General features: G+C 36.2%; 1 protein-coding gene across 1 annotated transcript in view; it reads right to left on the reverse strand.

Moving 5' to 3' along the window:
* LOC141345986 (UPF0606 protein KIAA1549) overlaps positions 1 to 26658 on the reverse strand; it is a 71382-nt gene that overhangs the window by 31771 nt on the left and 12953 nt on the right. The window contains exons 2-6 of the mRNA XM_073850901.1: positions 4367 to 4518; positions 2428 to 4285; positions 2132 to 2220; positions 751 to 919; positions 524 to 654 (exon numbers count right to left, since the gene is read on the reverse strand). Coding sequence (XP_073707002.1) covers positions 524 to 654; positions 751 to 919; positions 2132 to 2220; positions 2428 to 4285; positions 4367 to 4518 — 2399 coding nt within the window. The remainder of the gene's footprint in view (positions 1 to 523; positions 655 to 750; positions 920 to 2131; positions 2221 to 2427; positions 4286 to 4366; positions 4519 to 26658) is intronic.

Below are 26658 nucleotides of genomic sequence, written 5' to 3' on the forward strand. Positions count from 1 at the left end.
AATGCTCATACTTTCTCAGCACAAGCCTCTTCATTCACATTCACTGATCTAATAAAGCAGCGTATACACTTTCTGAACGTAAGTGAATGAAATGAATAAGAGCCATTCGTTTTGTTGCCTAGACAACGGTTGAATTGAGCAGTCCTGTGCTTTCCTTATCCAATCAGAGCAACAGTTGCAGATGATGTCATTCCAATGCACTGAAGGCAATCAGGCCTTGAATTCACATCACACAACTGAAGTTAAATGCATGCTGCTTTTTGCTAATATCAAAAAATTGCTTGTTCAAGGATAAAAACATTACAAATTAATTCTCATTTGGCTCATTTACATTATATAAGAGTAATTTAAGCAAAACTAAATGAAATAATTAGTAATTAAAAGGATCTAAAGGAGTTCAATGTCAGGTTATTGGTATTTGAAACTCAGCTAAGCTCTTAAAGGAGAAGTTCACTTCCAGAACAAACATTTACAGATAATTTATTTACCCCCATGTCATCCAAGGGTAAAGCATTCAACGTACATTCACAGTGAAGTTTGTGGACTCCTGTGAGCGCCGGCGGACTTCGGCTAAGGCTGTGATCAGACCCTTCTCCGCCTGCTCACTGAAGGTACACATTCGCACATCTACATAGCTGGGTACAAACTGAAGAACTGCAGACGAACAAAAAACACACATAGTCATATAGCAACAAAACATAAATATAAGAATATTCAAGAACTGTGAGGTGAAGTTTCAATTGCAGTTACCTGTATGTACATGGTACTGCATGCCTGGTACAGGACTGATGGGTGAAACGCTGATAAAGGAGCTTGTGGTCCGAGCAGAGATTCTCAGAGCGTTAATGACTGATATGGCAGTATAAACCACTGCACCAGACACAGCACGAAACACAAAGTCTGGAGGAGCTTTCACTACCTACAACACACAAAGAGTTTATTAAGAACATTTGATGTGAAGTATATACTTTTGCAATTTCAAGTATACGCCTTTCAGTGGGCCTGATTCTTGTGTTTAAATGCACAGAGCTACAAAAAACAGTTGGTTCCCATTGAGCCAAATTAGGTGTTGTTTGTTCACGAGGACCCAAGAGATAAAACAGGAAGGGATGATTTTTATCTGGATGTTTCACTGACACAACACTGGATTACAAAACATATTTAAAGTTTTTGCGTTTCAACCCAAGAGTAAACAGGTTAAACTCAATTTTACATATTTAAAAGAAGCAAAACATTGAGCAAATGCTGCCTTATTTCTCTACAGCCACTTTTCTTGTTATAGGATTAGTTCACTTTCAAAATAATATTTTTCTGATAATTTACTCACGCCCATGTCATCCAAGATGTCCATGTCTTTCTTTCTTTAGTCCAAAGAAATTAAGGCTTTTGAGAAAAACATTTCAGGATTTTTCTCCATATAGTGGACCTCAATAAGAGCCAAAAGGTTGAAGGTCCAAATTAATTTCAATGCAGCTTCAAAGGGCTCTACACGATTCCAGACTAGGAATAAGGGTCTTATCTAGAGCAACAATGTCATTTTATAAATAAAATAAATAAATTTACTTTTTAACCACAGATGCACCAATGTTGGACGATTTTGTATTTGGAGGAGAAAATTAGATAAGTTTTTCGTACAGACGAAGAACTAACCGTGCATGACCTTTTCAGCGTAAATCAACAATGCATGAAGTCGCGGTCGTGCATCGCAAAGCTAGTGCAAGACAAGCATTTGTGGTTCAAAAGTATAGAATTTTTACATTTTTTTGTCTTGAATGATCATTTTGAGAAATAAGATCCTTATTCCTTGGCTGGTATCATGTAGAGCCCTTTAAAGCTGCACTGAACCTATGATTTGGACCCTGCTGATCCACCTTTAAAGTCCACTATATGGGGAAAAATCCTGAAATGTTTTCCTCAAAAACTTTCATTTTTTTTCGACTGAAGAAAGACAAACATCTCGGATGACATGGGGGTGAGTAAATTATCAGGAAATGTTTATTCTAAAAGTGAACTAATTCTTTAAATATTGCTGTGGAACAACAAATCAATATTGAAAAGTACTAATATTCCATAATCTAGCAATTAATGACAACATTTGAGATTGTACAGCTATTCATTATGTCCACAGTACCTGTAGCTCCACAGAGCGGTTATACTCCGCTTTGAGAATCTCTCTGACCTTGGCTTTGGCATATCCAGCAGTAGACCCTGGCGGAAACCCTACAACACAGCAAATATTAGGCCTAATGTTATTCTTTGAAGCTTTAAATATTAAAAAATACTATAAAAATTATGTTTTCATGGTTGCTAGCCCAACTATTGCTTAAGGTGCATCAGTGCTTTATGGATTGAGTTGCACACTGACCCTCAAAAGTGGACATTTCTGGTATAAAAATGTACAGCAAATTTATTTTCATTACGTCTTACCAACTCTGATCAAGTATGTGTCAGGTTTAGTGATGTTGCAAAGATATTTCCGGGCAGTGGTTGTTGGAAGGGTTGTGGATAGGGCTGTTGTGTTGTTGAAGCTTGTGATAGTGAAAGGCGCCACAGTAGTGTCATTATGTAATCCTGGGGAGGACGTGGTTGTAAAGCTACCGATCTGTGTGGTGTTATCGCGATCAGAAATCATGGTGTCAGGTGTTGTTCCAGACACGAATCCTTCATCAGCCATCTCCGTTGCAGGAGGGGTGGAGGTGATGTTGAAGGTTGAGTCAGTTGGGGATTCAGAAACACTGATAGAGCTGGTTACCAAAACGGTGGGAAGTACACTACTAGGAAAGAGGGTCTCTGTTGGGAGTGAGGTGATAATCCATTTGCTGTCATTGACAGAAGACATGCCATCTGGTTCCTTGGTCACCGGAGGTGGGGTAGTCACCAGTAAGGAAGAGTTGTATGGCACAAAAGGTGTGGTTGCCAAATCAGTGGTTGAGTTTGTATCTCCGACTGAAGTTGAAGAGTCTATTGAGGGCGTTGGTGTAAATGACGGCTCCAAATACGGCACTGTGGTATTTGTTAAATTCGGTCCAACTTCAGAAGGATCCAAGATGGTGGTATTAAAAGGCTCAAATCCAGATATATCCGTTGAGGATTCTTCAGTCCAGGAACTGTTACTTGTAGGTTGCAGATCTTCATCAAACAAAGCTGTTAGCATATAACTTGGGTCAACAGTGTAGGTTCTAGTGCTTACAATATGTGTGGTCTCAACCGGAATGAAAGAGAAAACACTAGAGGTTGTCAGATTGGCATTGGGCTCTTGCAAGCTACCATTGTCCTTGGTCAACTGGATGGTGTAGTACTCTAAACTGTTCATGTCTGGTAAAAGAACATCGGTGGGTTGGATTGTAACAGTGCCGGGCCAGTCAGACACCAATTCTGAGCTCTCGTTGACAGGCTGGTTCTGGTTTAAGACATCTGAGGTTGTTGGGAGAACGGGTACAGAATGGACTCTGGTTGGCTCAATGGTTGAAAGTGATGGAGGAATGGTGTAGCCAAGGTCTGATGTTAAAATACTGGTGAACATGGATGTGGTTAAGGGCACAGTGGTTGTAGAACTCTGAAAGGTTGTTACGTGGTTGGTTAAGTTAGTGGTAGATCCATTCGAGGTTGAACTGCTATTAAAACTGGGAATTTCAGTAAGCTTGCTGGAGAAAGAATTGCTAACACTGGTAGAAGAGGGATACAAGTGTCTGCTGGAAAAAGACATCACCATTCTTGTGGGGAACGTGGTGTCATAGGTCTCTGAATTCGAGTCTTCGAAGTCATACACATCAGATGGTAGATTGCTAACTAGTGAATAGTCATTGCCTTCAGTTCCCATGAAGGACATTGTTTCTAGGTAATCTCCGGAGCCATAGTCTACATCCATGGTGTTGGTTGGGAAAAAGTCTTCGGGTGGGCTCATAGTTGCCTCGACAGACGCTGAAGTCATTTGATGGTGTATGAAAACCACATGACTTGGCTCCAAGTGCTGATAGCCAATCTGGGTGTTGGGGTCATGGCTGGGTTGTAACTGGAGGTCTTGGATTTTACTGGATTGGCCTCCAAAAGGAGAGTCACTGACTCCCACCGTCCCATACTGCGTTTGAGGGGAAGGAACAGGAGGCTCGTCGGGAGAATCTTGTTTGACTGAAGGCAAGCTAGATGCCACAGATGAACCCGTAGACTGTGGTATTTGGGGAGCTGGGCTGATAGCAGACCAAGATAAGGGCACATTATGGGAGGTAGGCACTGGAGAATTTAGTTGTCGAGGCTGTCTGGAGGAACCTCTGCGGGTATATCCAACCTCTCCAGACTTGAGGGAAAGTAAAGGAGGTGTGGCAAGAGGCTCTGGGTTTGTGGCAGAGTTCAGGGAGTCAGTGAATACCGATCCAGTGTTAACATTGTGATTGTAATTCTCTGTGGGTTTGGATGGATCCGAACTAGGTGAGAGAGAAAATCCAGACAAGGCGGACGATGCATTATGCAGCACTTCCACTGAAGACCCATTTGGCATGTTTGGAGCCTCCAAAGGCCAGACTAAGGGAGACACAAAGACAATAAAATCAAATAAATTAAATTATATTATGCAAATTGAAACAAAACTATGCAAAAAAACAGCTAAACACACAAAGAATAATGGATTAGTTCACTCCAGAATTAAAATTTCCTGATAATTTACTAACCCCCATGTCATCCAAGATGTTCATGTCTTTCTTTTTTCAGTCGAAAATAAATTAAGTTCTTGAGGAAAATATTCCAGGATCTTTTTCCATATAGTAGACTTCAATGGTGATTTACAGGTTGAAGGTCCAAACTGTATCATTTGTGGTTAAAAAGTATATTATTTTTTACATATTTTTTTTTGAAGAAAATGACCAATTGTTTTGATAGATAAGACTCTTAGTGCAGCTTCAAAGGGCTCTACATGATCCCAGCTGAGGAATAAAAGTGCAATTTGGACTTTTAACTCATTGGCCACCATTGAAGTCCACTATATGAAGAAAAATCCTGGAATGTTTCTCTCAAAAACCTTAATTTCTTTTCAACTGAAGAATATCCTGGATGACATAGGGGTGAGTAAATTATCAGTAGAAAATTCTGAAAGTGAACTAATCCTTCAAACATATCCCTATTCATCCTTTAAACCAATAAGGTTAAGTAATTGGGAGAAATATTGATTTTAAACTGATTATTGACTGATTAAATGTCAACAAGCCACACCAGCAAATAGCAGAGTAAAACACAAATGCAGAGTGAGATCACCGGACGTTATTTCACACAGTTACATCAAACAGTTTGAGTTCTGAGGACTTTCATCATACCATTGCACCCACGTTTCAAGGCATTTTCTCTTGCATAAGTCGCATTGTCGCTATTACCCAAGTCACAATCTCACACATGTGCGGGAGGTTTGGAATGTGCCAAGGCCACGAAACAGGAGAGTATTTAAATAATTAAGCGTGCTACTTTCAAGAAGGATTCCTGAAAGCAGTATCAGCCTGTCTGGTTTATATTCCACTACACGTTTTATAAACTTTCCATTTGCATTGCTTTTTTTACAGCGGGTACGGAGGTTGGGCATAAAAGCTGGCAGTGTTTGGCTTGGTATTCAGAAGCAGCTGCACAGTAATGAAATGACCCATTCTGAGACGAAGGATGGAAGGCAAAGGTGAGAAGCTTCCTAATGAAGCATGAGTGAGCAAAACTGTCTCATGCCCTTTTCGGACGAGACTAGTTTTCCCTGAGGAGGTAAGGAAAATTATTCCTCCTCATTTATTTTGAGGGGGAATGATGTAACTAAAACCAAATTTGTCATTGTGCAAAGTGGTGCACTTTATGGATTAAGGCCTACTTATTCTTTCTCAGTACTGTAAGGTAAATATTTATTACCACAAATGTTAACCCAAAAATATTTTAAGCTACATTTGTTTACATACAGTGGCATTACAATCAATACACACCTAATTACTTAGTTTACCTTGCAGAATGCAAATTATTTTACCAAAATAATTAGGGATCATACAAAGTGCTGTTATTTTTTTTATGTAGTAACGACATGAATAAGATATTTTACATTTAAGATGTTTACATATAGTCCACAAGAGAAAATAATAGTTTATAAATTCATAAAAATCAACCCCTTTTCAAAAGTTTACATACACTTGATTCTTAATACTGTTGTTTTTTTCTTTTCTTTGTTTAGTGATAGTTGTTCATGAGTCCCTTGTTTGTCCTGAACAGTTCTTCAGAAAAATCCTTCAGATTCCACAAATTTGTTGTTATTTTTTTTTCATAATTTTTGTGTATTTGAACCCTTTCCAACACTGACTGTATAATATTAAGATCTATCTTTTTTACACTAAGGACAACTGAGGGACTCATATGCAACTATTACAGAAGGTTCAAACGCTCACTAATGCTCCAGAAGGAAATATGATGCATTATCAGCACCGATATTAAGCATTTTTATGGTTATCGGAATTGTGTGTTTTCAAAACTGACTTGCCAAAATTATTTAAAAAGCATTTAAAGAGAATTTCCTTGTTGAGTCCTTGTTATTCTTAATTTTGATATTAATTTTCCTTTTTACACCAGATATATATATATCGGTTCAAAATATTGGTTATCGGTCTTCTGGATCAGTAATAATCTGCTTTGAAAAACACATACCAGTCAACCCCTAATTCTCTCACAAACATCAAAACAATGTATCATATTATGACCTTGATATCAATATAATATCATACTAAAAGGATTTGAAAAGTGGCATTGATCAATGAGAAATTAGTTCAATTCATATGCTATTTTTTTACCTCATTATTTACAATTTACCTCAAATCAACCATAAAAATGAAAGATAAAACTGACATGTTTTCCAACATAAAATAAACTACTAGTCAAACGGTTTTGAACAGTAACATTTAAAGAAGTCTCTTCTGCTCACCAAGCCTGCATTTATTTGATCCAAAGTACAGCAAAAACAGTAACATTTTGAAATATTTTTACTATTTAAAATATGTTAATATATTTTAAAATGTAATGTATTCCTGTGATTTTAAAGCAGAATTTTTAGCATCATTACTCCAGTCACATGATCCTTCAAAATTCATATTCTGATAAAACTAATATTCTGATTCCCTGTTTACAAACATTTGATATGATTGAAACAGCTGAGTAGATTTTTTTTAAAGGATTCTTTGATGAATAGAAAGTTCAGAAGAACAGCATTTATCTGAAATAAAAATCTTCTGTAACATTATAAATGTCTTTATCATCACTTTTGGTCAATTTAAAGAATCCTTGCTAAATAAAAATATTAATTTCTATAATTTCAATAATTTGGATCAAATAAATGCAGAGTTGGTGCGTAGAGACATCTTTAAACAAAATTAAAAATCTTACTGTTCAATGTACAATGAGTAGTGTACAATGAACTGTTACTGGTTTCAAACTTAGAAAAAGACACAGATTAAGTTGAATTAATTAATACAGGAGGTAATCCACTTTTAGCATAAAAAGGTTATCCCTATACATTGCTAACCATTTTGACATTTAAATTCAAATGCTAATGCAGTCGTCTGCAAAAAATAACATTCAATGCAGCTTAAGGTTCAAAAGAGATTACACATGTAGACATCATAATGAAACTCATACAAACTTGATTATGATTCATAGAAATGTAGTAATATTTTAAGAACGTCTCAGATTCAAAGCATAACCCAGACGGATTTGTGACTCAGCAATAACTGACATCACTCAGCCTTCTGAAGAATTTCCCCCAACACATGGACTTCAGACAGACTTCTTGTTAACCCACAATTCTATATTTAGACTTCTGATCCTCCCCAAAAAAGAAAAATAAGACATGGATGTAAGAGAGAACGCGCCTTCATATTAAACTCTGGCACTGTGATCAAAAGAAACAGCATTAGAGAAAGTTCCATAGCGTCAGCCAAGTCCACTGACCACTTTAAAGGCGATGAAAAAAAAAAAATGAGCGAGAGAGAGATGGCTTTTTGGCATCAATTATATGATTGAATTTTTATCAAATATAAATCACACAACAGCAATGCGCAAAAGAAACAACATCTTATGCAGCATTAATCAGGTCAGTATGCTCTGTGTTTGGGCTTCTTCAGAGTAAATAGTTCTTTGATAGTCTATGAGACTGCGTTACTCAGTGCAGCGCTCTGGGCCAAGTGTTTGAAGCCCCTATAAAGCAGGCGGCTGTGTGAAACAGATGATCAACTCAATAACAGAGAAAGAGAATGAAGCAGAATAAAGAGAAACAGTTGTTAGACCTTAACAATGACAGTGAGAAAAATGCATAGGAACACTGACGCGTCGTTATTGTTAACTAAAACTATTAAAAAAGGTTTTTGTTGCAATAAACCTGAAATAAAATAAAGATAAAAAACCTAAGCTGAAATAAAGTACTAAAACTGAACTAGAAATACATTATATTGCCAAAAGTATTGGGACACCCAGTTCTAATGAACAGGTTTGACTACTGTAGAAATTTTCACGGGTACAAATCCAAATTTTTAAGCATATACTAATATTCTAAGGGGAATGTGTTCTTTTAATTTGATAGCAACAGCTTTGATAGGACCCTTTTCCATTCTAACATGACAATGCCTCTGTGTGTAAGGCAAGGTTCAAAAAGAAATGATTGATTCAGTCAGTGTGGAAGAATTTGACTAGTCTGCAGAAAGCAAAGTCCTAATCCCAGCTGAACACCTCTGGAGTGACTTTAAATGCAGACCTTGAGCCAAAAACTCATCACCAAACACCAATGACTTATGGGTGCATATGTTTGACACTTTCAAAATGATTTGTTCAAAATTAACACAAATCGTTTCCATCTTTGTTGCCACAGTTTTGGAAGTGCCTTTTTCTGTTCTAAAGAAGGGGGTGTCCCAATACTTTTGTCCATATAGTGTATGTACAAGTCATTGGTGTTTGGTGAGGAGTTTTTGACTCAAGGTCTGCATTTAAAGTCACACCAGAGGTGTTCAGCTGAGATAAGGGCTTTTTAAAATTAAAATAATTTTTGTTCATCTTTATACTGATACTAAAACTATTAAAATAGTACTAAAATGACTAAAACTAAAACACTAAACGGATATTAAAAAGACTAAAAAAAGCTTAAATCAAAATGAAAACAAAGTATGAAAATAAAAGCTAACGGAAAATATTAATAATACTAACTATATAGGGCCCTATTATTTCTGTGATGTGGAAAACGTGGACAGAATCACGGAACGCAGTCATAAAAATTTTATTTACTGTATTTGAATAAACTGCTGTTAAATTGTGTACGTTTATTAATTTTATTTAATTAGACATTCTTTTAGATTAATATTTCACCATTAACACAGTGTAGAAAACTTAAAACTGTGAGAGAAAAAAAAGGAATCTAGAAAAATGTTAATTGGAAAAACGTAATTAAAAAAAAAAAAAAAACGGATTTCATAGGGCCCTATCATATAAATAATACTACAATAACACTATCATTAACGTTATTCAATGACCTCAAATATGGTTTCTCTTCATCTCAAAGTATGCAGTAGCAACTTTACATGGCTGGTCAATCTAATGTTAACCTAGAAAAATGCATGACTGCATGAAAAATGGAGGCACCAGTGCGGTCACTTGCTCTTAAAATACTCCGTAATTTTTGGTAACGCAGATAAAAGTAATACATCTTTCGAATCTGTAAAGACTATGTTTATTTGTGTGAAATCAGAATATCAACGAAACGTTGTGCTTTTGTAAAATAATGTGAGCAAACAGGATGCGCTTTTTGCCGTTTCAGTCTCTGTGAACTTGAGCGAGAAACTGTGTATACTTGCCTTACAGACATGAAAAGATAGAGAGTGAAATGTCTACTTTTAAATGAACTTATTGAAATAGAAAACATATTCATTATGTAATCCTTATGAAACATGCTTACAGGTGCATCACAACTGCGGAGATGACGAGTCAGTGTTGCCAACTTCATCTCTTTCAAAGAAAACACTAGTTTATTAATAAACTATTAAAACGTTAAAGCAGTCTCCTTGCTGTTTTTTCCCCGACACATTCATAATTATTACTTCTGCCAGTGAACTGTGGCAAGCTTTTTTTTGGGTGTGCTTGAGCACTTATTAGGTTATATAGACAATTAAAAGCTCATTATGATTTATATGGTTTATTAATAAACATCAGACTAATAGTTGATTAACGCTTAACATGAACGACTATTAGTCGACCAGGAATATCTTTAGTCGAGGGCATCCCTACTATTTACAATACAGTATGCAAACTGGGCCACAGCATAGTGCAGACTAACATGAATGAGAGTACTGATGTACAGCCCTAAAGTAACCACAAACCTAGCGCAAAATTATAAAGTTATTTTAGCTGCATGATTGATGAAGCTCTAAAACTCACAGGAATCATCAATATCCACAGTTTGATGTACGAGTCTCTTTGAGCCGGATGCCGGAGTCATTAATTAGTCTTACTGTAGCAATAAGTGGTTTAAATGACACATGGGTGAATGCTAATGCGTCTAACTATCTCGACCAAACATCAATTGCTGATCCACCATTTCTCAGGTCACTGAGCAAGACTAAAGCTAACGAACGGGACAGAAGAGGCACAGATTACTGCCTGACCTCTGACCTCATCAGACGAGTGCTTGGACATTTAGATTTCTATTCTCAGATCCCTATTCCCTCAGGAGCCATTCGATAAAACATTAAAGCCACAACCACCCATTTCTGTGCTGCTAGGCCAATCAAAATGGGTTGTTGACCCAGTTTTGAAAACACTACAGCTGAAAGTCATGTAGCACATCTATGATTGACAAGCAAAGACGACTCTGTCCTAAGTCAAACAAAAGCCTGCAGAAAGTGGAACAGTCCAGGCTGTGCCCTACTGTTATTAATGATATAAAGCCAGCGAGAGCACTAAACAGAGCTGTGAGATCCAGTGTGAAGCGCTTGAATTCAACCCAGACAAACAGGAGAAAACACTGTACGCAACAATACAGTCAGAAGGCTTTTTTAAATCTACAAATTACCATCATTTACCATGGATTTACTGTAGTAACACTAACTGAACCATGGTATTGTGGGAGAAATGTGGGATATTCATAATGCATTGTAATATATAATTCATGTAGACATATTAAATGTATTAAAGGAGTAATGGAATATAATTACAGTTTTTTGTGATTAAGCCATAGCGTTTGTGCATTTATACGAAATGTATTTAGACTACTGTTTCTCATTCAAACACCTACAAACCATATAGATACGTTTTTACCATGGTATTGGGTGCTCTATGTGTGGTTTTAACTGTGGTTCTCATGATCTTAATGTAAGCTACTTTGGTAGGTAGACCAGTGGTTCGTTTTAATAAAACAGGCAGAATAATTACATTTTACCAAATAAAAATGAGTTTGTTACAGATGTTACTGTTTGTGATAATGAACATAAATTTACAGCTGCTTCCTAACTCAAGCTACATCAAATGTTAATTATTAAGAGACAACAAATGCATTTTTATAATTATTATAGCCTGCACTGCAAATTGTGCTGAAAATACACAAAGTCAGGTGTGTTGCATAACCCGTTTCATAATTTTAAACAATATCAATTAATTTCTCTATTAAGATATTTATTTTGTTAAGGAAAAATGTCTTGAAAAGTGTGTGGAATCAAATATTTAAAGTGTTTATCATATTCTGAGCATAAAGAGTAGTTTAAAACCATAATTAACGGTCTGGTTTCTACAATTTTCACTTTGGCGCAAATATCTGCCTCTAAACTTGAAAGAAATAAAGATTTGAAATGTATTTTGATAATTAACAATATAATAGTAAACTTTGCTGTTATATCTAGTAAATATTGCTGTTTATTATTGTATGGTTACATTGGTGCATATAAATAAAAAAAAATTATTATTATTTATTATTATTATTATTATTATTATTATTATTATTATTATTATTATTATTAAATGTTACTATATACACTGCTGTTCAACAGTTTGGCACCAGTACGATTTTGTATGTTTTTTAAATAGTTTTTTTCTGCTCATCAAGGCTGCATTTATTTGATTAAAAATACAGAAAAAACTATAATTACGTGAAATATTATTGCAATTTAAAAAAGTGGTTTTCTATCTTAATATACTTTAAAATAGAATTTGTTCCTGTGATGCAAAGCTGAATTTTCAGCATCATTACTCCAGGCTTCAGTGTCACATGATCCTTCAGAAATCATTCTAATATGCTGATTTATTATCAATATTGGAAACAGTTGCGCTGCTTAAAATAGAACTCTTCAGTAACAATATACACAACTGTTCAAAGTTTAGGGTCAGTCAATTGAAAGAAACGTATACTTTTAATTAGCATGGATGTGTTAAATTGATAAAAAGTGATAGTAAACATAGTTAGAAAAAGATTTATACAGCAGCTGTATAAATAAAAAAATACAGAGTTATATTAAACTTAGACAAAAAGATTAAAATGTAAAATATTACAATTATTTTAGCTACATTGTCTATCCCTAATGTGCTCTGTCTTCTCTATAATAAGTTGTCAGATGAAGTCTGATATCAGTATAATATTTGAAACCAATACTCTAACAGTATGTTGCTTTTTATGGGTGAGCCAGATCAAACAAAATGATGTAAAATGGCACCAATAGAAACTGATGACATCCAAGCTAAGACAATAAAGTAATTAATGATGGAGTGACTTAATAATCCTGATTGACGCACAAGTTCAATAATTAATTGCAGGAGGGTCACCTTCAGCCTAAATGAGCAGTGTTTATCGTGAGTAATGGCAGGCAGCCTCTCGGCCGACAGACGGGCAGCAGGGGAAATACCCTGAATCCACACAACAGTGCGGCAATGACTCCCTTTGCCACCTGGTACAGAAATGCAACCGTGTAACGCATGAACAGTCTGGCATTTGTTAGTGCTATCGCTTTCACAGACAGCAAAAGAGATACGTGTCAGATGCAAATGTAAATGTCAATGGGACGATGCACATAGCTACAAATATTCACAAAAACTACCTGCAGTATTTGAAAGTGATGCATAAACAGTGGACATAAACAGCATAGTATAAAACACAATTCAAGTAGAATGCTTAGATATTAAATAATCTTTACCCCAGGGAGTATGACAATAGAAATACATTCGGAATATACACAACTTTCCTCTGCTCACCAAGCTTGCATTTATTTGATTCAAAGTACAGCAAAAACTGTAAAATTCTGAAATATTTTTACTATTTAAATAACTGCTTTCTATTTGAATATATTTTAAAATGTAATTTATTTCTGTGATTTCTGGTCGTCCCAAACCTCTTTCATTTAAGGATTATGGAGGCCACTGTGCTCTTAGGAACCTTAAGTGCAGTAGCAATTTTTTTGTAACCTTGGCCACAGTGTTGTTTTCGTCAACGATGGCGATGACGAAATCATTTCGTTGACGCCACTTTTTTTCATGATGATAACGAGACGATGACGAGATAAAAATGGCTCGTTGATGACTAAAACATGACGAGACGTGTGTGAGTTTTCGTTGACGAGACGAGAATAGACGAAAATGTTAGTGGGTGGTCCGTCAGACGTTTAAAATGCATGACATTTCCGCTTATTGTGCATGCCAATTAAAACTTAAAAAGTATCTGACGCTATGGCAAGCCGTTTTAGCATTAAATACTCTTTGCTATACTAGTATGGCAAGCCGTTTTAGCATTCCATCCTTGTTTGTCTTTTATGTTCTAAAACATTCCTTCATTATTGTAATTATTGGTGAAAATAGTCGATCCGGAAGCTGACATTGTGTTGAACTATAGATCTGCTATTTTCAGAACTTATAAGTGACACTACCCAACAGCAAAATACTTACTGACCTACATTAATTTGTTAAAAGACTACTTTTTTCCCTTTTTTTGACTAAAACTAGACTAAAACCTTTTTGACTTTTCGTCTACTAAAACTAGACTAAAACCTTTTTGACTTTTCGTCGACTAAAATTGGACTAAAACTATTTCTGGTCGTCCCAACCCCTTCCATTTAAGGATTATGGAGGCTACTGTGCTCTTAGGAACCTTAAGTGCAGTAGCAATTTTTTTGTAACCTTGGCCACAGTGTTGTTTTCGTCAACGATGACGATGACGAAATCATTTCGTTGACGCCACTTTTTTTTCATGACGATAACGAGACGATGACGAGATAAAAATGGCTCGTTGACGACTAAAACATGACGAGACGTGTGTGAGTTTTCGTTGACGAGACGAGAATAGACGAAAATGTTAGTGGGTGGTCCGTCAGACGTTTAAAATGCATGACATTTCCGCTTATTGTGCATGCCAATTAAAACTTAAAAAGTATCTGACGCTATGGCAAGCCGTTTTAGCATTAAATACTCTTTGCTATACTAGTATGGCAAGCCGTTTTAGCATTCCATCCTTGTTTGTCTTTTATGTTCTAAAACATTCCTTCATTATTGTAATTATTGGTGAAAATAGTCGATCCGGAAGCTCACATTGTGTTGAACTATAGATCTGCTATTTTCAGAACTTATAAGTGACACTACCCAACAGCAAAATACTTACTGACCTACATTAATTTGTTAAAAGACTACTTTTTTCCCTTTTTTTGACTAAAACCTTTTTGACTTTTCGTCGACTAAAACTAGACTAAAACCTTTTTGACTTTTCGTCGACTAAAATTGGACTAAAACTATCACATATAGAAGTGACTAAAATTTGACTAAAACTAAGAAGCATTTTAGTCCAAAAGACTAAGACTAAGACTAAATCTAAGATGGTTGTCAAAAACAACACTGCTTGGCCAGATCTGTGCCTTGCCACAATTCTGTCTCTGAGCTCTTCAGGCAGTTCCTTTGACCTCATGATTCTCATTTGCTCTGACATGCACTGTGAGCTGTAAGGTCTTATATAGACAGGTGTGTGGCTTTCCTAATCAAGTCCAATCAGTATAATCAAACACAGCAGGACTCAAATGAAGGTGTAGAACCATCTCAAGGATGATCAGAAGAAACGGACAGCTCAGAGTTAAATACTGTATATGATTGTCACAGCAAAGGGTCTGAATACTTAGGACCATGTGATATTTCAGTTTTTCTTTTTTAATACATCTGCAAAAATGTCAACAATTCTGTGTTTTTCTGTCAATATGGGGTGCTGTGTGTACATTAATGAGGAAAAAAAAAATGAACTGCAAAATAACAAAGATATATAGACTATATAGACTTTCCATATGCACAAACTACCTAATGCATGTTTTGTTACCATTTCTTTATCGAAGTAATTAGAAAACACAGTATGCTTACATGCCCTTTGGCCTCAAAATGATGGCCAGCCAATTACAGTTTATTAGACCTTACAAATTAAGCACACAGAACACAAAGATAAAATGACAGCATATAATGCAAAACTTCATTTGAAAGCTCAGGATTTAGATACGCATTTACCAAAGGAATTACTTCTGATTTTGCTGCCGGCATGGCGCTTGATGATTAAACTGTTGGAAAACATTGAAAAGGTGTTCAAAAGAGAGACTGTTGTTATCAAATACAAAAGAACAGCGAGGCGAAAAACTACAGAGAGACAGTGAGGTAATTATCATCACAAAAGGAAGCTGTGAGCTATTCTATTTCGAGCTCTTCATGGCCACATGGCTAATAAAATCACACTTATGTCCGATTGACGACTTCCTTTATGAACAATGGATGAAGTGTGTTGCATGATGCTTTTAAAATAAAACACAAAGGGAATTAAAATTAAATGAAACTGCTGGAGAAACAGGATTATGCTCGATGTCAGTCCGTCTCTCTATCTTTGTCTTTGCGAAAAAGGATGACGTCTTAGGCTGAAACCGCAAGCAGGCTGAAAATGAGATCAAACCCATATAAATGATTCAGTTTAGCACACCCAAATGTAATTTGTTCCTCCCTAAACTCCTGTCCAGTGGTAAGTGGGAGAAATAACCTAATAAAACCATCTCAAACACAACCAAAACAATCTGATCGTCTGCCTAACAATCATAGACTCTTAAATGATTTTTCACCTGCAAATACTCTAAACAATGAGCCAGGCACTAGGACAAACACACACTGTTTGACATAAGATAACCTCTTATCGTCAAATAATCAGTGCTAATGTTCTAAGGCTGATTCATTTTATAGTGTTTATTAGTAAGGCTTACAAACAATTCAGTTTGAAGATCATTTCTGAAAAGAGACTTGTTTTAATCACACTACATCAACTAAAAGCAGTGTAAAAAGTGGTACCTTGGTACAGTGGTGGCATCACATGGAAATACCATGGTACTTTGTCACATAACTCACCATTTAAGACCTGTATGACGTTTAGTTTTGAATAAATAATACTATGGTACATGCAGGGCTGGGCGATATGGCCTAAAAATAAAATCCCCAATTTTTTTCACAAAAAATCAGATTTACGATTTAAATCGATTTTTTCCCCCCTACTACTTTTAGCATGTAAAGAAACCCCAGCTTTTCCACAATGTATATGGACACCATATATTTTGCAATATACATTGCAACTGCATCAGTGATTGCTTTTCACCAGGCCCCATTCTTATCATACCAGACACAGTAAATGTTTGTAAGACAAATAAATATGAGACGGGATATGCTTTTCTCTTGGACTTATATCGTATACAAAAATATACAATTTTTAACACAGAAATATTAAAATGATTTAAATAACTGAAACGATCTGCCAGCAGGTGGTGGTAAGACACTGATTTAATTACTGAATCATTTCAATTATTTGATTCGTTTGAACGGATGGTTCATTCAAAAATAAAGCAAGTGACTCTTTATGAATGGGAAATTGAATCATTTCACTAGATTCGTTTAAAAACGCACGTTCATTCGTAAACGAAACACAGCTGTGTTTGAATGGAGATGCGCAGCGGCTCAGCTGTGACTTGTTTCAGACCACTTTTGACGACAAAATAGAGCAAAATCAGGCAATAGTGTTATAGTCAGACAATGTAACTCACTTAATAATAACTTCTTGTTTATTTAACTGTTATAATAAATCAGTATCTCGTTTACAAACTCCCTTAAAAATGATTAAAAGCTGTCACTCATCTTAGTTCGCAATCTCACAAAGCTCTATTATAATAAACGAAGCTACTGCCCATTCAGTCTCTTATTTACACTCTCTCTACACTTGAGATACATTAGTCAATGTGCAAAACACATAGAAACCTTTGAAGCTCCACTCAGCGCAAATAAAAATATGCTGGTCGCACTCTAGAGCCTTAATATGCAAATAATTCTTCAATCATCTCTCTACTCTGTTTATGTGGTAAGTGAAATTGTATGTAATATAACAGGCTAACTTGCTAGCAAGCAGCTAATCATGTCCACTTAGTGACTCGCGTTATTTTACCAGAACGCGTTATTTGTTTTCCGTTCTGAATACAGCGGTTAGTTAGGCGCGGCATCATGTGGTCGGACAACATTGCCTCTTAATTATTCTGCCATTGGTGCAATTACAATGTATCTAATATTTTTATTAAAAAATCGCGATACCTCGATTTAATAAAAAATTAAATCGTCTTAAAACGTAAATTCGAATTAATCGAAAAAATCGAAAGAATCGCCCAGCGCTAGGTACATGTTAAAAAAAAACATGTTATAAACACAGTATTTTGTCCAATAAATCTATAGTTTTGATACTGTTTGTGTAAACCAGTAGATGACTGAATCTTAGTTTAAAGGATTAGTTAACCTTTCTCCTGCTGAAAAAATCAGCTAAAACCAGCCTAGGCTGGTTTTAGCTGGTTTAAGCTGGTCTCCCAGCCTGGCCAGGCTGGTTTGGCTGGTTTTAGCTGGTGGTTTCCCAGCCTGACCAGCTAAGACCAGCCTGACCAGCCTGGCCAAGCTGGGAAAGTGGCCAAAACCCCTCTAACACCAGCCTGCTGACCAGCTAAAACCAGGCTGGTTGACCAACTAAAACCAGCCAACCAGCCTAGGCTGGCCTTAGCTGGAAATAGCTGGTCTCCCAGCCTGGCCAGGCTGGTTAGGCTGGTTTTTAGCTGGTGGTTTCCCAGCCTGACCAGCTAAGACCAGCCTAGCCAGGCTGGGGAAGTGGCCAAAACCCCTCTAAAACCAACCTGCTGACCAGCTAAAACCAGGATGGATGACCATGGATGGCCTAGGCTGGTTTTAGCTGTTTTTTTCAGCAAGGTCAGAACAAAAATTTCCTGATATTTACTCACTCACATGGCATCCAAGATGTTTAATTTCTTTCTTTCTTCAGTCGAAAAGAAATTAAGGTTTTTGTGGAAAACATTCCAGGATTTTTCTCCATACACACTCTTAAAAATGGTGCTTCACGATGCCATAGAAGAACCTTTTCTGTCTAAATGGTTCCATAAAGAACCTTTAACATCTGAAGAACCTTTCTGTTTTACAAAAGGTTCTTTGCTGTAAAAGAAGGTTCTTCAGATTATAAAAAGGTAAGAAAGAGATGTTTTTTAAAGAACCTTTGACTGAATGGTTCTTCGTGGAACCAAAAATGGTTCTTCTATGGCACTGTGCGAAGAACCTTTTAAAGCACCTTTATTTTTAAGGCGAGACACTGCAGGTGAATAGGGTAAAAAAAACAACTAATAGTTATCACCTTACTTACCCAGTTAATTGATTACATTTATAATTGCAAACATTTTTTTGTATTACAAGTTTTCTACAATGTTAGGTTTAAATATGCAAATGAGACATTATTTAATTAAATATGTGCTATTAAAGCACATATTTCCAGTACAAAAAATCTAAACACAGGATGAAGTCAGTTTTAAAATTCTTGTTTTATTTTTTTGCCATATTAAGAGTCAAACGTTTTTACAGAGGAAATTTGGGGTATCTTATTTGTGACCCTGGACCACAAAACCAGTCATAAATTTAAATTTGACAAAACTGAGATTTATACATCATACGAAAGCTCAATAAATAAGCTTTCTATTGATGTATGGTTTGTTAGGATAGGACAATATTTGACTGAGATACATCTATTTGAAATCAGAAATCTGAGGATGCAAAAAAATCAAAAAGACTGAGAAAATCACCTTTAAAGTTGTCCAAATTAGGTTCTTAACAATGCATATTACAAATCAAAAATTACATTTTGATATGTTTACAGTAGGAATTTTACAAAAAATCTTCATGGAACATGAACTTTACTTAATTTCTTAATGATTTTTGGCATAAAAGAAAAATCAAAAATTTTGACCCATGCAATGTATTTTTGGCTATTGCTACAAATATACCCCAGCGACTTAAGACTGGTTTTGTGGTCCAGGGTAGGGCTGGGCGATATGGCTGAAAACTATATCACGATATCAGTGTTTCATATCGGTCGATATCGATAATTATTGATATTTTTATGACCCATTTAAAATAAGGACCAGGAGAAAAATATATTACACTCAAGCATTTTTATTTTAAACTTAACCTGCCTCTGATCATAATCCCCTCAGTTATTAAGACAGAAATGTCAACAACCATGGAAAATTATTTAAAAATAATTAAAATGTAAACATAAGTCTAAAGTCACAATATACACTTAATTATATCTTAATCCTCAATTCAAACCCCATTCATTGTCGATAAAGTGAATGGTTTAGGTAATGTGTGGCCCAGAAGTACTGCTTGACCACAGGTCAGAGGTTGTTGCAAAGTACTTGGCTGATAATATTTATTTCTGCACAGATTGCTGGTTGCCAGTAGCCAACATTACTTCTTTCCCGGTACTTTAGCCTATACTTTGTGTAATAACAAAAATATTTATTTAAGTGAAAAAATAAGTCCAAAACTTTCAACATTTTGAACAATAGGGCCTTACAATCTTTTTTTTTTTTTTTTTTCAGAAATTCTTGTTTTAATTTTTCTGATAATCAAATGAAAGCAAAATCACAGATTTATTTTTAAAAATAAAAATAAACAGCTTTACTGTTAAAATTAATACATAGAAGAAAAATTATATTCAGTTAAAAAAAGGTTTAATAATAATAGTATTTTTTCAACAATTAAGTGGTGACTCTTTATTTTATTTTTTATCATATATATTGTTTTATGTAAATTATTTAAATGTGAACATATAAACACCTACATTATACTGTACAGTAATACAAGACTAATATGGTTCTGTCACATTTTAAACCGTACTTTTATTTTGACAGGTTGCCTTGAAGTTTCAGTGTGTAATACAGTATGAATGATGCTAGTTTCACTAATGAAACGGTAAAATTGATAAAAAGTGACACTCACAGCAGCTTTGGAGATTTTTGTCTGTTCATGTGAGATGCAAAGGCCAAAAATTAGCGGGAGCGTCACGTGTGCAGTATGCGTGTAGTGAAAATAAAACGCGTCTCCTCCATTCATACATATAGAGCATAGAGATATAGAGGCAAACGGGAACATGCAGGATTCATATTGAAACGGTCTTTTTGCATTTCAGTTTTCACAGACACTAGTCCATATCGCGATCTGAATTAATTAACAGACCAACTTTTGATTTATTGGTCCAAAAATCGACGAATTCCGCGGCATTCCGCCCTATAGTAAAGTCCGTTTTTATGAATGGAGTCCGCGATCCCGTCTGTGAGGAGACATTGTAAACGCGCGATCATGTAGAGACAGAAATCAAATGCCGTCGTGTAAATAAGATAAATAACATAAGGCTATTTAGTTTGTTTAATACAACAACATGGACCCGTTCTGTAGGAAAGATAACCTTAACTTCTATTGTGGTCTGGCGCTATGAACTGAACGTTAAAGGGGGGCTGGGCGGGCCGACGAAGAATACAAAATATCGAACGTTTTATCGAACACATTTTATATTGATATCGATCTCTTGTCTATCGCGATATATATCGTTATCGTTTTATCGCCCAGCCCTAGTCCAGGGTCACATTTTGTCACTCCATTATTCAGAAAAAAACTTAAAACAGACAGAAAACAATGTATTTTTTTTACGATTTTTGGGGAAATAAAATGTTGTATAAAATCTAACAAATTATATGTGAACAAATCCCTCTGTAAAAACCTTCAGAATATAGACAGGAATAAAAATGTAAAGTTTGGTGTGTGTAAATGTTACTGAAGGGGAGATTTATGGCTCAGTGAAGGAGAAAAAACTCACTTTGAGAAAACAGCCTTTAAAAATATGTATTGTAATTGAAATCGATTGACACAAATAGATAAAGTGCTATAAAAGAAACACTTATCAGTGCATTTTGGGTGTTTCCTTTCCACTAGTCTGAAAAAACACTTTATAAAACACCAAAAAGCTCAAAATCTCAAACTTGACAGGTGCATGAAAAATCTGTGTTTTTGGACTGTTTTTTTTTTGGACAGTCTAGTGGACTTCAATGGGAGCCAACGGGGTGAAGGTGCAAATTGAAGTTTCAACACAGCTTCAAAAAGCTCTACACGATCCCAGCTGAGGAATAAGGGTCTTATCTAGCGAAACGATCAGTCATTTTCTAAAAAAAATAAAATAATAATGTACATACTTTTTAAACACAAACGCTCATCTCGCAATAGCTGGACTTCAAGCATTACGTAGTCACGTTGGAAAGTTCACACATGATGTAGGCGACCCAGTGTGTACAAAGCGAACATGCAAAGAAAGTCTAATGCCCTTAACAAAAAAAGGAAAAACAACGATGTTGGACAATTTTGAAATTGGAGGAGAAAATGAGATGGACCTTTTTGAACCAAAATACGCAGACGAAAACTAACCATCCGTGATCTTTCCAACGTGATTATGTAATGTGAGAAATCATAGACGTGCATCGCACAGATTTGCATTTGTGGTTAAAAAGTATATAAAGTTAGCCTGGCAAGCCAGACCCACATAAATGTAGGGTCTGGGCACTCTCCATAGACAGGGCTCAACCGGAGGGGTGGGATAAACGGTTGTCTTTCAAACTCCTCTCCACGCAATAGGATAGCGCTACAACCAATCAGAGACTTAGTCTGTCAGGTGACGTAGTCAGAGCGACGGAGATTTTTAACGAAAATCAGTGCACTGTGCAGTCTGTCAGCCAAATAATAGACATAGATGGGCACTAAACCTTTAAAAGTAAACAAAAACATGCACAGACAAATCCAAATTACACCCTGCTCTGATGTAGTATACGCAAACACCGGAAGGGGAAATCGGTGAAAAAGTCCAGGATGAGTTTGCGTTAGCAAATGTAATCTTTTAGCTTTAAATGGGTTTGAACAACCAGGATAAGCGCAAGTAATTACCATTTTGAATAGCCGCTATATCCACAATCTCTGTGCACTGTGTGAACAATGAGTGTCGTATACACGCCACAGATCGCTTCCGGTGTTTGCGTATTCTACACCACAGCGCGTTCACATGTAACGAGCTCCTGCTCAGGACAGATGGACGTGGCTGTGTATCCAAAGTAAAAAATTATATAAATACTGTTCAGTTTTCCACGCGTAATTCACAGAACCAGGAATTCATGTCTGACGGAACTTATGGTCGCAGGTCAGGCGTCATCATGTTAAGCCCGCCCACCGACTCGTGATTGGCCCGGTACATCTTGGATTTTTCGGAATTTTAAGTGAATTGAGAGTAACTAGACTGACCTTGGAAGCAAATGTAATTTGCTGCCGCTAGGGGCGCGTCTAGATTCTAGGCTAATATAAAGTTACTTTTTTTTTAGAAAAGGCCAATCGTTTTGCTAGGTAAGACCCTTATTTCTTGGCTGGGGTCATGTAGAGGCCTTTGAAGCTGCACTGAAACTGCAATTTGGACCTTCAACTTCATTGAAGTCCACTATATGGAGAAAATTCATGGAATGTTTTCCTCAAATAACCTTAATTTCCTTTCGATTGAAGAAAGAAAGACATGAACATCTTGGATGGCATGGGGGTGAGTAAATCCCCAGGAAATTTTTTTTCTGGAAGTGAACTAATCCTTTGATTTGTTAAATCTAGTTGACTTCTCAGCATCAGCGCACTGAGTAATTTCTGGGATGTACCTGCAACTTTTAGGGTTGAAGTACACAGTCCAATTTGAAGGGAGCAGCTGTGAAACACACAACAAGTAAGACTCTAGCCAAGACCTACTGCTGAAAACACCACTGAGGACATCAATTACAATGATGTCATTTCCTTCCATTTGCCAGGTTCATTCTAGGGAAAGTCTCATTTGCTGGTTGTTGCTATTCCAGAGAAAAAGGGTAAACGAGAAGAAAAAAAAAAAAAGCAAAGGAAAGGTCTTTGGTATTAATTCAGCCCCCTTTGCCCACACATGTTTCTGTTTTAAGCTGATCCCATTGCGTGACTGCCTCTGCCTAAAGCTGGCACAGACTCCCCATGCGCTGCCTAATCGAACAATCAAGGCAGAGTCTGAGCTGACATTCGTTTTATCTCAGAATGCATTTATGGAGAGAAGACGCTGTTATTTTAGGTGGTTCCTCTTATATTATATTTACAACATGCAGCATTGTGTACTACATTCTTCAGCCAGGCAATCTTGTTTGTAATCTGTACTTCTGCATATTTTTCAATTTAAAGCTGAGAATAACACTAATTTAAAACGGAAATCAGATATTATATCTCATTCACTTTTAAAAGGAATATTTCACCTAAAAATGTACATTCTTTCATTGTCTGCTCAGTCGCAAACCTCTCTGCTTACCAAGGTTGCATTTATTTGATAAAAAATACAGCAAAAGCTTATTTCTATTTGTATACATAAAAAAAAAAAAATCTGTGATGACAAAGCTGAATTTTTAGCATCATTTTAGCAGTCTTCAGTGTCACGTGATCCTTCAGAAGTCATTCTAATATGCTGATCTGGTGCTCAAGCAATTTTAGTGAAAACCGTGAAACTGAAATCAGCATTATAAATGTCTTTACTGTCACTTTTTATCAGCTTAATGCATCCTAGCTTAATAAAACAGGTGATTCCTTTCCCCCAAAAAAGCAATGTGAGAGTGACATGAGGGATAGAATCGGCCCCTCTGACACTGAACAGAGCTCTGTTGTTTGTCTTATCAGCGGCTAAGTGCTCGGGACGACTGAAGTTTCCCATGTACAGCCATAGATTGAACTACTACTGAGTACAGACAGACAGAAAATAATGAGCAGGAACAGCATAAACACAGCACACCAGTGGCTTCCCACATGTCACGAACAGTCTTGTTATTGTAAGTGTAAGCCTGAGACAATTTTCCAAAGCGAAAAAAAAAAAATACTAATAGTCATATTCACCTGAATTTTACAGCTTAACATCTGGTTGAGCAGCTGACTGTGTTTTGAGTAAAATCCGGCTGGAACGTGTTACCTAACATGGCACACAGGGAGAGTCATGTCAGGCGAAACACTGTTTCTCTGACGGGTTCCATTGATCAGACTGAGGTCATGTCTGCTAATGGTCACCATCTCTCCCGCACAGCATTAGGCAAAACTGAGTATTTAAGAAATGGCTACCTTTCAATTCATGATTAAATTCAAGTCAAACTGACCACACAGAATGTTGAGAAAATTGCCTTTAAAGTTGTCCAAATGAAGTTCTTAGAAATGCATATTACTAACCAAAAATTAAGTTTTGAGATATTTACGGTGGAAAGTTTACAAAATATCTTCATGGAACATAATCTTTACTTAATATCCTAATGATTTTTGGCCTAAAAAAGAAAAATCAATCATTTTGACCCATACAATGTATTTTTGGCTATTGTTACAAATATACTTGTGCTACTTAAGACTGGTTTTGTGGTCCAGGGTCACATATAAGGGGCATTTCCTTCGAGGAGGCTAGGAAGGCATTGTCTCCTCAAAATATTGGATAAGAAAAAAAAATGTGTAGTACAAAAATAATTAAAAAGTGTTTAAATTACTTGTTTTTTACTAAAGAAACTTTTTGTCCCACAGTGACACAAGCAGGTAAAGTTACAGCCTCCCCTGAGCCCACTGAGTTTTATCAGAACCCCTAAAGCATGTGGTGGGTAACTGAGAATAAATGGGGGAAAGTCACGCCTCCATCGCAAAATGATTGGATATGACTGGTTGTGCTTGGCTGTGATTGGTTTATTGGGATAAATCCCTCCTCTTGTTTTTGTGCGCGCTTCGCGTTCACAAATCAGTCTGAATTAACAATATAATGGCGTTAATAGAAAGACTAATTTAAAAAGTAAGTAAACAACTCACACACTTAGATATTACCACTTTGTTACTTCAAAATAAGACTTAAAATGACTTGAAAAGATGATCTATGGGAGTTTTTTGTGAGTAATCAGCTTGGTAAAATTTTAAGTAAATGTCAGTATTTCGGACCAATATTTACAGAGTTTGATGACTGATAAAAAAAATTCTATTAAAAAGAATAACTGAACGTAACGTAAGTAGTCAAATAAAATACGTTGTTTAAATACTGCCTGGAATAAATGTAAAATGCTTAAAAACACTAACTTGATGAGATTCATACTTGACTTTAATAAATATAATATTGATTATATTGTTAAATTAAAAATATACATTTTTTTTTTCTCTGATAGTGTAAGTAATGTTTATTTAACCAAGAAAATGTGACTAGGACATGAATTTACATTTACAATATGGATATTTTTCTTACACAAATGCATCGATTCACTTTAGAATACCTTTATTAACCCTCTGGAGCCATGTGGAGTACTTTTTATGATACATTTATGCACTTTATTTGACTTCAAAATCTCAACAGCCATTCACTGCCATTATAAAGCTTGGAAGAGCCAGGACATTTTTTAATCTAACTCCAATTGTATTTGTCTGAAAGAAGAAAGTCATATACACATAGGATGGCTTGAGGGTGAGTAAATCATGGGGTAATTTAAATTTTTTGGTGAACTATCACTTTGAATGTGACTGGGACATGAATTTACATTTGTTAAAAAAAAGGATGACTTTGCCTCCTCATTTCAGAACACCACCGAACACCTGTTAAATTAAAAATGGAATTGTCAGTCACTGTCAAATCAATTCTGAATGTCTCACAACCTTGTTCCCATGTGTTAATACACTCGAGACAAAGCCGAACTTGACTAAAAACCGGGTGCAAAAAGTCTCCGACTGTGAGAGAGATGAGAACGAGAGAAAAACACCTCTGAGCGACTGAAACAGGGAATGAGATGTAATGAGGAAGGTGGGGACACACTTTAACTCCTAACATTGGGATGGTCTCCAGAGAAGCAGACTTTTCCATAACTGGCATATTGTGTAATTCACTGGAGGACGCTCAAGTTCCCTGCACGTTCCCCCCCTACTCCCTCAGCCTTCTTCGAAAGACAGGAAGGCCAGGCCTGTAACTAGAGAGGCCCTGAAGACTGTGTCACTGTGAGGGCTTCGTGCTCGGGGCTGGACTGAACTCACTGCGTAAACTTCTGGACCCTTCGACTACAAAGAAGTCAGACCCCTGTAGACAGGAAAAAGAGACACCTCTCACACTGAAACTCCATCAGGCGAGAGCTTTTGACAACCTCTGTAAAACATGGTGCAAATACTTATGAAAGAATGATGCTTTTTTGGTATTATTGTTACTAAGTTCTTAGTATTCATGTTTCGTAAGAGACTTCTTTCAAAAACATTAAA

This window comes from Garra rufa, chromosome 11 (genome assembly GCF_049309525.1).
Source record: "Garra rufa chromosome 11, GarRuf1.0, whole genome shotgun sequence".
In the NCBI taxonomy this organism is placed as follows: Eukaryota; Metazoa; Chordata; class Actinopteri; order Cypriniformes; family Cyprinidae; genus Garra; species Garra rufa.